The following is a 15,573-nucleotide window of genomic DNA, read 5'->3' as shown; positions in this document are numbered from 1 at the left end:
AATGTCTATCATAAAACAATTTCAAAGTGTTGAATGTGCCACAAGATGGCCAAAGTTAATACCCAAGGAGATGTAAAAGCCATCAGAAAGAGGCTGAATTTTAAAAATTGCTCATTAGACAAGCTGGGGTTTAGGCAAATTGTTCTAGAAGCACAAAGGGATAAGCATGAGCGCCTCAGTCAGATAAATCTGGGTCTGTGGTTAGTGGCTGTGTGACCTTTAGAAACAGCTCTGACTATTGAGTTCATCATCTTTAAAGTGAGCGTAATAAGGGAGGGTTTAAAAAGATGACGTATGGGGGCGCCTGGGTGGCACAGCGGTTAAGCGTCTGCCTTCAGCTCAGGGCGTGATCCCGGCGTTATGGGTTCGAGCCCCCACATCAGGCTTCTCTGCTATGAGCCTGCTTCTTCCTCTCCCACTCCCCTGCTTGTGTTCCCTCTCTCGCTGGCTGTCTCTATCTCTGTCAAATAAATAAATAAAATCTTTAAAAAAAAAAAAAGATGACGTATGACGTGCAAAAGAAACAGTAAAGGGAGGCTACCTGCATGAATAGAGGTGGGTTTGAGGGGCGCCTGGCTCATGGGCACAAAAGGATTATGTTCCCTCCGGTCCTTCTGCAGTTTTTCCCAGGGACAATTGTCAGCCTGGCACATTCATGCAATTTCCCAACTGCCAGTGGGCACAGGCAGTTACGTCTCCTTAGCAAAACATCTATTTTAAATGTTTTCTTTTCAATTGAACATATGCACTTCTTTTTTTTTTTTTAAATAGAATTAGATTTTATGAGTCACTGAAGGACAGAAGTTACTTCCTCCCCAAATTTGCTGTCGTGGTCCAGCAAGAACTCAGTTGCAAGGCACGCTGGGAAGGGCGTCAACCCAGAATGCATGCGGGGACAGGGAGGGGGGTGGGGATGATTCCACTTGTAGGGCTGGCCCCCGATGGTGTGTCCATCGAGCACCGAGAGCGTCTGAGGGGTCCTGGTAACTCGGGATTGGCTCAGGGTTGGCAGCAGTATCCAAGGATGTGGTTAGATGAAAGGGCGTTGCTGTAGGAGGCTCTGGCGTAGTCTCAGTCGGCAATGGTTGGGTTGCAAGAAACAGAAGTCCTCCTCCTCCTCCAAACTATGGCATGTTTTAAAAAGAGAGAGAGAGAGAGACAGAATTTTATTGGAAGGAAACAACCCAAAGGCAAAGATGTACCTGAGCCACCTGAAGAACTAGAACTTCAAAGCTTTCTAGAATAGATCTCTTGTTTCTTTGTCTCTCCCTGATCACGGTAGCCTAGCTTCCCTAGCCCCTTCAGCAGGTTGCCTGTCTGCTGAATTCCCTGGGTACTAATTCATACTTGTAGGGCAGAGAATCTGATTGGTTCAGCATAGGTCAGACGTTTGATTCCTGGCCCAGTCAGCTGGTAGTTGGCTACTACTAACTCAGCTGGAACCTTTAGGAAGGGGGTTGTATCTACAGGGAAGGGGTAATGGTGCTCGTGTCAGGTGGGAGACGCCATCTTGAGTGCAGGGAAACTAACCGTGTTGGAGCTAGTGGTACAAACATGGCGCTGAGGGCCTCCAAGGAGAGGAAGCTGGTGAGAGCTTCACAGGTCTCAGGGCTTTAGGTAACGGAAGCTTCAGAGGATCCCAAGTTCAGGAAAGGACTCAGGAATGCAACCCGGGCCTGTAAAGTGGGTGTGGGTAGGAAGAGACAGAGCCTGGGTCTCTCTGCCTTCTTAACAGTGGCCTTTGCACGTTCATTCAACAACCAAAGGTCTGTAGAAATCCAAGGAAGAGGAGAGATGGTCCTAGGCCTTGAGAACTTTGCTCTACCTGTGGAAGGGCAAGGCTTGGAAAGCTGACAAAAAGAGTTAGAGGGGCAGCCATTGCTTGATTCTGATAGTGATTCTAAGGCTATAGATAGAGAGGAAAGAAAAGTTGTGCTTGATACATGTCCTTGACCACATGCTGACTTGAAGGAGGCTTCGTGAGTTTGCACGGATGGGATGTGCATCACCTTTGCAAAACCCTCTGAAGGAGAAGCTATTCTTACCCCTTTCAGGGAAAGCAGGGAAGGTTTAGGATCTTTTGCAAGGTCTCAGAGTGGGTAAGCGGTATAATTGGGATTAAATCCAGGACTAGCGCTTGCTAAAGCTAGGGCTCTGAACCACGGCACCATACAGCTTCTCGAGAGGAGAAGCATCTGAGCAGTAAGAGAAACAGCTTACGGAAAGGATTAATTCATTGGTCAGATTAGAAAATCATTAAAGATTGCTCAATAGGTAAATGCTTACTGCCACTCCGTTGAGAGCGTGGGGCGTGTGGTTAGAGTTGCCCGCATTATTGATCCTCTCTGTCTATGGTATCTTATTAAAAGTGGCAGGTGTCCCCCCTGCCCCCGGGGCTGTCACATGGGCATCCTGTCGCATCCCACTTTCAGCTGTCTTGGAGAAAGAAAGAAAGATGATTTCTTTGAATTCTTTGCCCTACCCCGGGCCCCCCAGATAAATTCGGCACATGCCTTGCAGTCCGTGTTTTAAATCAAACGACCCTTACACTCACACTCCAGATGCGAGACATCCTGTCCAACCATTTTGCATACAGACATTTAGTTTGATTTACTTACTGATCAAATACGGGAGAATATGAAGAAAGGAGATTTAAAACTGACTGAAATCTTTTCGTGCCGAGGGGACAAGGGCAACGGGTAACGAAGAATAACACCAATAACAATGACAATTTGGGAAAAACACTTTGGAAGTTGAGCAGACTGGCTAGGGTGAAGAGAAAGATGGTGAGCTTGCCTTTCTGAGCTTTTAATTGGAGTTGACAGTGGGACACCCACGTAGAGACGTCCTGTAGCCAGCTGGAGCTGACTGGAGCTCAGGAGAAAGAAGGAGGATGGAAATATAAGTCAAGATTTTTATCAGCCCAGAGAGATGAGAGTTGAAGCTTTGAGCCGTGACATGTCCTCTTTGGAAAACTGAACAAGTAGGAGATTCTCAATACTCAATACGTACTTTGTGATTTTCATGTAGTAGGGGACAGCAAATAGGTCCTAATCGAAAACTACTGTATGTGACCAGAAGAAAGATCTTTTGAGGCCTTGAAATAATTTTTTCGGAAGAGTGGGGAACTCTGGCTGGCTCAGTCAGAAGAGGACACCACTCTTGATCTCAGGGTTGTAAGTTCGAGCCCCATGTTGGGTGTAGAGATTACTAAAATAATAATAATAATAATAATAATAATAATAATAATAAAATAGATTTAAAAATAAGAGTGGGGAACAAAGTCAAATTTCAGGGCACTATGGGGGGAATAATTATGTAAGAATCAGAGGCAGTGGGTGAGGGCCAGTTAGTTAGCTGACGCCCCCAGAGCTCCCTCTTTGTGCCTGTCATCCTCTTACCACATTTTATTTTAGATTATGGCTCAAGTTAGTTGCATATTTGTTTTCACAAAGACTCTGAATTCTCTGAGGGCAAGGTCTGTATCTTATTCTTATTCAACATTTTTATCCCTTTAACACCTAATACATGACTTGCAAAAAGCTCAACGAAGGGGCGCCTGAGTGGCTTAGTCGTTAAGCGTCTGCCTTCGGCTCAGGGCGTGATCCCGGCGTTCTGGGATCAAGCCCCACATCAGGCTCCTCCGCTATGAGCCTGCTTCTTCCTCTCCTACTCCCCCTGCTTGTGTTCCCTCTCTCGCTGGTTGTCTCTCTGTCAAATAAAAAAATAAAATCTTTAAAAAAAAAAAAAAGCTCAACGAAAGTTCTAAAATTCACTTTGCAGGGGTGCGTTGGTGGCTCAGTCACTTAAGCCTCTGCCTTTGGCTCAGGTCATGATCCCAGGGTCCTGGGATCGAGCCCCACATCGGGCTCTCACCTTGGGGCTTTCTGCTCAGCGGGGAGCCTGCTTCTCCCTTTCCCTCTGCCTGCTGCTCCCCCTGCTTGTGCTCTCTCTCTCATTGCCAAATAAATAAATAAAATCTTAATAAAATAAAATAAAATAAAATTCACTTTGCTCAAGATTGGCTCTAGATTGCCCCCCGCAGTGTTTTTCAAATTTTGATGTTCCTTTCTTTGGAGTGGGAGATGAACTTGGTGGTCCATGAACAAAACGCATTTGTTTTAAACATAAGTCTGTTGAGGGATCAATGCAGCAAAGCAAGACTGGGTATAGCATAGAGTTGATAGACTACAGATATGCATTTATTTTTTTACAGAGGCAGTGAATTTCCACTTGTGACTTTAGTATGAAGTTAAAATTTTTAAACAATGTGTTCCAGTGAAAAAGTGAGTCCATGGAAATATTTTAAAAATAAGTAAATTTTAGTAGATGAGGTGAACAAACGGTAAAATCTAGAAGCTGGTGTGTGAGAAAACCGAAGTTTGAAGGGTCATGGCCTTATGCCGTGTCTCATAATCTGGTCCTCCCCTACCTTGCTCCCTTCTCTTTTGTAACTCCATACTCTCCTCTCTCCCTCTCAGCAGTCATAGCCATAAAATCAGGGGCTTCAGGGGGTAGTTATGGTGTTCAAAATACACATTAAAATAAACACAAGACTAAGAAGCTAAAGCCATATGCATCCGTAGCCCACCTGGAGTTCTTTTCCACCACATTTTGGGAAATGTTGTTTGGAAACTTACCTGGTCTCCCCACTCATCGGGGGAGTTCTTAACATTGGGCCTCGTGGATATATTCACAGCGGCATCTCTGACAGTAGAATAATGCCTAGCATCAGAGGGGGCATCATTAAGTGCTTGTTCAGAAAATGGAAGGCGAGCAGGATGCCAGCCACAGTGTTTTTCATATGTAAAGTACCAGTGTGCCAAAGCCGGACTCAGTACAGTTCAAAGATGATGGATCTCAGGATTTCCCTGCATACGGTTCGTGGTAGAAAACAAACCACAAAACGTGGCATTATCTACAGTGGAGCTCTCCCTGATGTTGGGATTCTAACTAATGAGTTTGGGGGGCAAGCTGAGTGCTTCCAAGCAGAAAGCAAGCAAGTGAAATCTCTCCCTCACTTACTTTTCTCTCTGTGGCCAATGCCATCTGCTAGTTTTAAAAATAATTTTTAAAAGCAAGTGTTTTGGTTCCCTTCAACGTGCAGCAAAGACAGATGCTATTTTTAAGGCTTGTTTTCTATCAAAAAACCCCCAAAGAACCAGGGGCTGGGTGTTGGCAGTTCTGACTGACTGTCTCCACTCTGCCACTAACTTGTATGTGACCCTTTTTTTGCAAATCTCATATGCCTTGGACACTGAGAAACCAAAGCGATAATTCTGCCTCCCTCTCTGCCTCTCATTAAAGATGTTGTAAGGGTCAAGTAGTGTCGGTCTGAGAAATCCCTTGGCTTGTCAAAAATAGTTGATTAACCTGTACTTCTCGCCTGTGACCTGCCAGCTTCTGTCTTGATGTGCAGCTGGAGCTCTTCTTCCCTTCTCTCCCCTCCTGGACTGGAAGCATTTAGAGGGGAGGACACAGCCACACGTCCACGCAATGTCTGGCTCAGAACCTTACCCAGGAACAGCCTGGCACGGACCTGCCTGGGTTCAAATCCCAGCTGTGCTGCTGAACAGCTGAGTGACCCTCAGGGACTTACTTACCCTTGTATGGGCTTTAACTTTCACGTCTTTAGAAGGGGGAGCAGGGTAATAGTGTCTTGTTGGGTTGTTTAGAGAGAGAAGTGAGGCAAAATATATAAAGCAATTTGTTCAGTCCCATAATAATTGCTCACAAGATGGTAGCTTTATTTCGTAAGAGGTATCATTGCAATTATCAGACACCCAATACACATTAGACAAATGCATCTATGAGTGTTCCGTATAAGATAAAGTTCTGTGCACTGTAAGAAAGATTTTGTTAATGGTGGATGAAACATTTGTGATAGGGCCAACATCACGCTAGAGCCCTTCACGCATGTCATCTTCGTTCTCGCTGGGCTCCTGGTCTCTAAGTCCCACATGACAGCTTTGCAACTTTGGGCAGCAAACCTTCTTTTACATTGTGACCCAGCCATACCAACCTATAATATAATGAAAACACACATTTCACAACATAACACCTAGGGGTACTCTGTGTAGGGCGCTCTGATCATTTCCATTCTGTTCTCTTTGATTTTTTTTTATTAAGTTGATCATGTGACTTGAGCTAAGTGGAAATCTCTAAGAGAGGTGAAGTCATTTGTTCATTTAGCAGACACCCCTTGATGGAAGGAGAGGGGGAAAATCTCATGGAGGTGTCCCCCAAGGACCATAACACTTAATGTGTCTCACTGAGTTCTAGAAACAACACTGTGGCTCAGTTATTATTATTATTATTATTATTATTATTATTAATCTCCATGTCACAGATGAGGAGATCCAGATGTTTAATAAACTTTCCAAACCATCCAGCTATCAGGAAGCAAAGCTGGGTTCCAAATAAAGTCTGTTCAGCACCATTCTCCGGGCACCTACTATGAACTAGTCATGGAATAGGAACACAGCCCCTGACTCTGGAGGAGTTCCCATCTCCCTTGAAAGACATGTTTAAGGAATTCCCTGAATGGGGTATAGATTTCTTTTTCTGGCCCAAATTCTTTTCCTTCTGGATATGCCCTCCGAGGCCACTATTTCTCAAATTCTAATAATTCATTTTCCCCCCATAGTCACTATATTAGATATCTACTACAATACCTCAAACTTCAATAGCTTAAAACCATTGATAAACATCTCACAGTTTCTGTGGGTCAGGAACTCATGAGTGGCTAACCTGGGTGGTTCTGCTTGGGGAGTCCCACGTGAAAGTTGTCGTCAGCTGTCATCTGGGCTTAAGTCATCAGAAGGCTTGACTGGGGCTGGAGGGTCTGTTCCCAAAGTGCCTCCCTCTCGTGGCTGGGGAGTTGGTGCTGCCTGTTGGCAGGAGGCCTAGGTTCTTTGCCTGATGTGCCTTCCTAAGGTGCTGCTAGAGTGTCCCCATGACCTGGCGGCTGGCTTCCCCCAAACCAGTGATCTAAGAGAGAGCAAAATGGAAGCCACAGTATCTTTTGTGACCTAGTCATGGAAATCACACACTGTCATTTTTACAGTATTCTACTGGTTACACAAGTCAGTCCTATTCTTTGTAGGAAGAGGCTACTATGCAAGGACATGAACACCAGGAGGTGAAAATCATGGGGGGCCATCATGAAGGCTGATTACTCCAGCTACTTATCTGTAATATGATCTATGTATTTGTTTTCCATTCTTTATTACAATTAGCTTTATCCTAAACAGCAATATCCATGAAGTCATAATATTAATGTGCTAATTATATTTTCTAGTACAAACAAATATAACTTTATGGTTATTAATTTTTAAAAAAATTCATGTACCACCTATGCCCAGTTGCATACTTCCTGTGGCACAAATATTACACTTGGGGAATAAAGGGCCTGGCAAATGGGGGCCTGTCATAGAGTCCTGAGGGTTTTGATCCTAAATCCCAGCTATTCCCTGCTTCCCATGTGGAACCTGAGAAATACAGTATGTTGATTTTGTGGTTTGCTCCCTTGTCCTAGGACCGCCTGTACTTTGTGATGGAGTATGTGAACGGGGGCGACCTCATGTACCACATCCAACAAGTCGGCCGGTTTAAGGAGCCTCATGCTGTGTAAGTACAAACTTGTGCTGTCCTTTTCCCTCGGGATACTTGGGTGGGGTATTAGTTACCTTGGGTTTTCAGCTGAATAGGGATTCTTACCATCTTGAGCTGCTTCTTCATGAGAAATCTATGGCCAGGGACAAAGGTATTCTGCTCAATATTGGATACTTCTTTCTTTCCTTGACACCAGCTAAGAACTTGAAGCTTGAAAACCACAGCTATTTCTTTATCTCTGATTTTTCCCCTGACTCCTAAGCTAAGGAAAGACCCCATAGATTCCTTGGGGGATGTCATGGTAGCTTTCGTTTATTCATTCTCTGGTCTTTCTTGAGAGCTTACTGTGTGCCAGGCCCAGAGAGTTGGTAGAAACTTGCTCAAGATCACAGAGCTGGTGTGAGACAGATCTACATTCTGACCCAGATTTTTGCTCTTGTGAGCTGCCCTACACCGCTCACTCTCTTGGATGCCCTCCTTCCCTGGGGGATGACGGTTCAAGTTGCTTTGTGGCTGTGCCCTGTGGCTCCTGGGTGGGGAGACTGATTTGGGTTTTTGGAAATGTGTTTCCCCTGCTGAGTCCATTCTGTCCCTGTCAGTCCCCAAGGCAGCCAGTCTTTTCTTTTGAAAACTCGGATCTCATCATGTTCTTCCCCTGCTGGTGAACAGGAACAGCAAGTCATTGGATTAGCACAGATAACCTCTCCTGAGCAGTTGGCTAAGATCTCATTGTCCCTCTAAAAAGCCCCCCAGGACTCACCGGTCACTCCAGAGGCTTGCTGACTCCTGTTCAGCTCAGCTTTGCCCTCTCCCCTCCCACCTGCCAAGGTGGTATGCCCTGTATTCTGGTAGGGTTTGCATTCTAGATAGCTCCATGCACCATGCCTAGGTCTTGCCACGATTCTAAGGAGACTGTGGGCTTGGCTCTTCTTTCACTTCTAACACCTAATGGACCACAGACCCTCATCCCATTATCACACAAAACAAATTGTCAGGACACTTAACAGAGTTCCCTAAAGCCCCACCTAACCCTGTGGTATAACTGGGACTTTCTGATTCTCTCAAAATCTCTTTCCTTCTGGACCTCCGTTAAGAGCTTACACGTTGGGCAGATGCTGTGCCATTCCTTAGCCATATAACTTGGCCAAGTCATTTTCTCTCACTGACCCTCAATTCCTCATTTAAGGAAGAGGGAGGTAATAGTAGGACCTACCTCACAGGATGGTTATTAGAACGTAATCAGATAATGACCTATAATGATGGTATGTAGACAGTAAGCCTTCAACAGATTAGCTGTTAGTATTCAGATACTTGAATTTGCCTTAGACTGAAACTCATTCTCCTGCCAGTCTGTCCTCCCCCATGGCCTCCTCCCCGCTGGGCAGCTGCTGAACCTCTGCCCACCCCAATTTGTCCTGGAGGCAGGCTCGTGACTCTCTAAACCTTGTTCATTCATTCACACCCCCATACTTTGTGTTATGAGTTGTGTGGCTGACCATCCACAGTAGGATGTGAATGCCCCACGCCTAGTTCAATATTGTATTGAATTCTGAGGGTTTGCCAGGCATACAGTGTCCTTGAATCTCTCCATTGCTTTTTTTTTTTTCTAATTTCAGATTTTACGCTGCAGAAATTGCCATCGGTCTGTTCTTCTTACAGAGCAAGGGCATCATTTACCGGTAAGTGAGCACTGCAACCCCTTCCTTCCCCTCCGCTCCCTCAGCTCCTCCCCTCCCTGCCTCTTTCTTTAACTGCTTTTAAAATTAGAATCCGTGGTGGGGGAGGAATCCTCCAGCCTGACTTGGGCATGTGTTCTGCCAGGCAGCATCGCCCACTGCCCTGGCAAAGTTTGGGCAGCTCTAGATGGTGATGGAAGATTGCTATGAACCCCACCACCAGTGACAGTTCAGAGCCTCAGACGTGAGACCATTTGCTTGAAGGAGGGCAGGCTCGCCAGTAGGGGCCTAGCATTTCCTTCTCTTGCCTTGGGACCCCAAATCTGGGGAGCAAGCAGAGAATCTGGGCTGGCAGGATATAATACGTCCTATTATTATGAGTTTTTTTTTTCTTTGTAACTGCAATTTAGAAATGAATCTCTGAAATGCTTGCCCTGAAAGACGGGATTAAGTTCAGGACTTGGCATTTGCCCGTTTTTGGAGGAGCAAGTGTATGATCATAGCTGTATGAGTCATACCATTTTATATTTCACGCAAGGCAGACTACTGAGCCCGAGGCTGCTATTTGTCAGTGAGTCCGGGGTGTATGATTCCTCTTACACCACATGGATGCAAATGGCATAGGCAGTGCAGGCTCGGGCTGGTTGCTTATGCAAGAGAGGCTGGCAGGGGCCCAGGGCTTCCAAAGGGTCCTTGGCATGGACGAAGGTCTATCTAAAAAATCGTGAACAGCCATAAAATTCCATGCCATTCATTTAGCTGACGGACACTTATTAAAAGCCTACTACGTGGTAGGCACTCTTCTAGACGGTGCGGATGCAACAGGGAGGAAAACAGGCAAAACCTCCTGCCTTTGGAGAACTTCAGTTGTAGTGGTGGGAGACAGATACGTAAATCACAGAGATACAGTCTGTCAAGTAGTGACAAACGCTATGGAGGAAAGCGGAGCAGGGGAGGGGGCTGGCGTGTGCCACATGGTGATGGGGGTACCTGTCACTCTGTGGAGAGCACGGGATTGGTGTCTTGCTGCAACTGAAGGTTGTGGGGCCAAAAAGCGTAAAAAGATGAGCCCTGGCGGTCTCAAGGCAGGTCGTGGAGGGGAGACTGTGGGCTCTGGTGGACTGGAGAGATAGAAGGTGGGCACCTTGCGAGAAGCCTGCAGAGTCCAGGGGCCTTTTTTTCTTTTTTCTTTTAAACTCCGTGAAGTGGTGATATGAATCTAGCAGGGGAAGGGACAATCATCCTGAGTACATAGAGTCCCTTCTCCGCTTTGTTATTCCTGATAGTAGAGGGATGAAGGTCAGGAAGAGGAGTGGTTTCACCTGGCACATAGGAGAGCTCAGTGAAGAAATAGAAAGAGAGAGAAAAAGAAGAATTTAAACTGTAAATCACGTGCTCATTCTGGCCATGCTTGCCCTCAATGAACCAGTAGCACTGTGTGTGCAAGAAATGTTTCCATTTCCTTTTTGACCGCCATAGTGGGAGCATCTTGTGCCAGATGGAATCCTGGTGTTGAAGGGTACACATTGTCTTCCATATGACATGACCCCTAATTCAAGCCAGTAACTTCATCAGGGGCTTAACTAAAGAAACAGGGATCATGGGTACTCTACATGATTTTCACCTTATGTGTTGACATTAGAACCTAACTCTTGGACAGGATGGGTCTTGGCTAGAATAGAACTGGCCACTGAGGTTTGCTGAGAAGATTAATTGTGGGACTGCAAGTTTATTGGAAGAAAATCCAGTCCCAGGGGAGAGACCAGGAGAGGAAATAGAGTTTCTTGTCAATTAGGTTGGGATTCAGACTTGGGTTTCCAATCTCATAGGGTCATGGATTGGGGCTGGGATCCAGGACCTTCGCCATTCCAATTATAAATATAAAGATTAGATTTTGGTGCTAAGACATTGCCTAACTCAAAGCTCTCTCTACTAACTCATTCTTCCATTCTTCCTCAACTATTCATACTTTTTAGGGGACACTTATTACTCTTTAAGGCATTCAGCATCTGAATCCCTTTCATTTGTGTGTAGGAACAAAGTCCATCTCCTGCTCTACAGATGGAAAATTCCAGATACTCTCACATCCTCTTCTCAGCAAGTGCAGGGACACAACCCAGGCTCTGACACTTGTCACACTCACACAACACCATGAATCAGAAGGTAGTGACCAAGAAAGGCAGAGACTGTAGAATCAAGAGCGTCCATAGTAATCAGCTACATCTAGTTTTCCAGAGGCATGAGGGGGAGCAGTTCTTAGCAACAATATCCAGAGTCCAGTATTAGGCTTCATGGAACAAGATGTCTACCCCATGGTGGCATCTGTGACACCTTTGCTGGACTAGCTCAGCATTGCAATTAAGCTTTGTTCCTGGCTGCCTAGCCTCTCAACCTGGTTCTCCATCCAGCCTCCTTGGAGAATCTGTGGACTCCCGATACCTTTATAACAATCCCTTTCCAGGTTGAAATGATCACAGTTGACCTTTGTTGCTCACAATCAAAAACCTTGACGAGACAGAGATTTTGAAATTGATAATCTAATGAAAACCTGTAAAAAAAAATTACGTGGCAGATGTATGGTTTTATAACTTCTTTGAGATGACCTTCATGTGATGAGGTACTTTAAAGTGTTACAAATCTCTCCCTCTTTCATTTAGATCTCTAGTTAACTGGAGAATTCTTAAGTTAAGTGAATGAAGAATTAGGTTAGACTCGCCCTCTCTGACCGTGGCTGGGGATGTTGGGTGTGGGGGAGACAAAGATCCTTCTAAGCTTCGTGTCTTATTTATGGATCGCCATCCCTAGAATGTGTGATGATTTTGCCCTTGATGGATTTCTGAAAATGAAAACAATTGTTCCAACCCCCTTTTGGAGCAGAAATGAAGGATTATTACATTGAACCAAAGAAGGCAGTAGACTTTCAAAAAATCATATGGGACAGTGAATATTTTTTTTCAACAATGAATTTATTTGTTTTTTATTTTTTTTAAATTTTTTTATCATATTATGTTAGTCACCATACGGTACATCCCCGGTTTCCGATGTAAAGTTCGATGATTCATTAGTTGCGTATAACACCCAGTGCACCATGCAATACGTGCCCTCCTTACTACCCATCACCGGTCTATCCCATTCCCCCACCCCCCTCCCCTCTGAGGCCCTCAGTTTGTTTCTCATAGTCCATAGTCTCTCATGTTTCATTCCCCCTTCTGATTACCCCCCCTTTCTTTATCCCTTTCTTCCCCTACCGATCATCCTAGTTCTTATGTTCCATAGATGAGAGAAATCATATGATAATTGTCTTTCTCTGCTTGACTTATTTCACTTAGCATTATCTGCTCCAGTGCCGTCCATGTTGCAGCAAATGTTGAGAATTCGTTCTTTCTGATAGCTGAGTAATATTCCATTGTATATATGGACCACAACTTCTTAATCCATTCATCTGTTGAAGGGCATCTCGGCTCCTTCCATGATTTAGCTATTGTGGACGATGATGCTATGAACATTGGGGTGCATATGGCCCTTCTTTTCACTACGTCTGTATCTTTGGGGTAAACACCCAGTAGTGCAATGGCTGGGTCATAGGGTAGTTCAATTTTTAACTTTTTAAGGGACCTCCACACTGTTTTCCAGAGTGGCTGTACCAACTTGCATTCCCACCANACACTGTTTTCCAAAGTGGATGTACCAACTTGCATTACCACCAACAATGTAGGAGGGATGGGACAGTGAATATGACTGGGTTGTCCCTCAGCTGCATAAACTGCTGACTCTTTGTACCTGAAGCTCCTTTTTTTTTTTTAAGATTGTATTTATGTATTTCTTTCTTTCTTTATTTAGTGAGTGGGGGAAGGGACGGAAGGAGAGGGAGAGAGAGAGAGTTTCAGGCAGACTCCATGCTGAGCACAGAGCCCGACACAGAGCTTGATCTCACGACCCTGAGACTATGACCTGAGCCAGAATCATGAGTCAGATGCTTAACGAACTGAGCCACCCAGGTGCCCCCTGAAGCTCCTTTTCCATAACATACAAAGTTGTTATCACTTTCCTAGTTGCCCAAGTGCCTCTTTGGGGGCATGTGATCAAGCTGAGGGGAATGTCATAGGTCTCTGTTAATCAAATCACATGTAGACCTGGCATGTTTAGGTGAAGCAAGTTGCCACAAAGTCCAGTTTAAGTTCTAAGCTGGCATTCAGAGACCACCGTGGCTTGTAGATAAGCATAAAGGCTGGATTTGGTGGTACCATGGACAGCACCAAAGAGCATGGTGTGTTGCTGTTGGCAAATGGGGTGCAAGTGGGCCTCCCCTTGGATGAATGGACCTCTCAGACACAGATAGGAGATGCCAGTATGTTTTTTTCAAGTTGAATCCTTTTGTTTGAAGGTGACGACAGCAACTCAATTCAAACTAACTTGTTAAAAGAGATATTTTTTAGCTGATATAACTGAAAAGTACACGGGGCAGATGTGACTTTACACCAGGATGGATCCAAGGGCTCAAATGATATTATGAGTGTTCACTTTATCACCTTCCCTCCAGGTTCTGTGTTATCTCTACTTGCTTGCTTCTCCACCTGGTGACCCCTGGCACTTCTAGACTTATATTCAACCACCTGAGCAATCCCAATGTAAAAAGAGCTCATCTCTTTCCTGACAATACCACCAAAAGTGCCAGAGCTAATGCTCAATGGCTTTGATTAACTCATTTTGGATCACATGGCCATTCCTGTAGCAGTCACTCTGACCAGCAGAATGAGTTGTTTCCAATGGCCAGGATAGGCCCACGTGACCACTCATGGAGCCAGGAGCTGGGATCAGCACCACCAACCTTACATGGTTGAGAATCAGGGAAGGATGGTCCTTCAAAGGAATATGGGGATGCTGTCATCACAAGATGCTAAAATAGGCAGGGACCACAGATGTCCACCACCCAATGAAGATGATTTAAGATAGAGGTCTGAATTGAATAGTAGACCGCATTACCTCTCAGGAAGTTGGACTCTATTGAGATTGAAGAAGACTGGCGCACAGATCATCACTACTCATTGATACTAAAACACCAAGTGTTGACAGGGAAGAGAAAGTGTGATGGTATTGGAGTAATCCAATATGCTGGGAATGTGCAAGCATTTCCAAAAATAATCAAGCTCTCCTCATCAACATGGATGAAATAAAAGAATGAGGTATAGCACGTATCCTTTATGTTAAAGCTCAGATGTTACCTCCATGGAGGTAACACTTTCCTGGCATCCTCTTTACAGAAGCCTTCCCCCGTTACTATCTCATCATCCTCTTCATTTTCTTCACACCGCCCATCAAAGTCTATAGCAATCATAGATTAATAACTAAGTAATAGTTAGATAATATATAATAACTATAATTAATGATCATGTAATAATTATAGATTTGAACATTTGTTAATTATCGTTTTCCCTCTACTGGAATTTAATCTGAGCAGAGGCAAAATGTTTATTTATCTTGTTCACAGTATATACCTAGCTCTAAGCATAGTGCCTGTCACATAGTAGGTGTGCAACACATTTTTTTTTTTTTGGTTGAAAGGATCAATGGGAACTCTTGGAAATCATGTCCTAGGAATCAGCCTAGGAGAGCTTGAACACTTGAAGCTAAGTAAGATTCTTTCCATCAGTTTTTTTTCCCTCCATGATCTTCAGAGATATTTCCAAAAATAATAATTTTGTGAAAAATGTACCTTACTGTGAAATGTAAGGGGTCCATAAAGCACAAGGATTGACTCTTGAAATGCTCCTGGTACAAGAAGCCTCATGGATACTCTGCTCTTTATTTAGATTCTTGTGGATCTCTCTTCTGAAAGCTGCTGTCTCATTGTGTCCTTGTGAGATGCTTGGCACAGTTGGATCTGTAAAAAAAGGAAAAACAGACAAGTTTGTGGACCCCTCTTTATCGGCCAGATTATAAACTATTAGAGGGCAAGGGCTGCCTTATACTCACTTCTGTGCTTCCCCAACACCTAGCACAGTGTTTTGCATGTCATGAGTGACTGTTGGTTGACTTGAAATAAATAGCGTTTGTTAAATCCTTCAATTTTTATGTCTGCTGCAGTGACCTCAAACTTGACAATGTGATGCTGGATTCAGAGGGCCACATCAAGATTGCTGATTTTGGCATGTGCAAAGAAAACATCTGGGATGGGGTGACCACCAAGACATTCTGTGGCACTCCAGACTACATCGCCCCTGAGGTGAGAGCTGACGGGATCCCTAACACGTCCATGTTGCATTGATGTTTCCCCTGTGCCCTA

The 15,573-nt window shown here is 44.6% G+C and overlaps 1 protein-coding gene across 2 annotated transcripts in view; it reads left to right on the top strand.

Annotated features, from left to right (window-relative positions):
* The window catches only part of PRKCB (protein kinase C beta), a 320,991-nt gene that overhangs the window by 265,992 nt on the left and 39,426 nt on the right, over positions 1-15,573 (top strand). For both annotated transcript variants that reach the window (XM_011233995.2, XM_034670243.1), the window contains exons 11-13: positions 7,538-7,629; positions 9,231-9,293; positions 15,375-15,513. In XM_011233995.2, coding sequence (XP_011232297.2) covers positions 7,538-7,629; positions 9,231-9,293; positions 15,375-15,513 — 294 coding nt within the window. The remainder of the gene's footprint in view (positions 1-7,537; positions 7,630-9,230; positions 9,294-15,374; positions 15,514-15,573) is intronic.

The sequence above is a fragment of the Ailuropoda melanoleuca genome, chromosome 10 (assembly GCF_002007445.2).
Source record: "Ailuropoda melanoleuca isolate Jingjing chromosome 10, ASM200744v2, whole genome shotgun sequence".
NCBI lineage: Eukaryota > Metazoa > Chordata > Mammalia > Carnivora > Ursidae > Ailuropoda > Ailuropoda melanoleuca.
The sequence above is the reverse complement of the archived record's forward strand: the minus strand, read 5'-3'. Positions and strand labels throughout refer to the sequence as shown.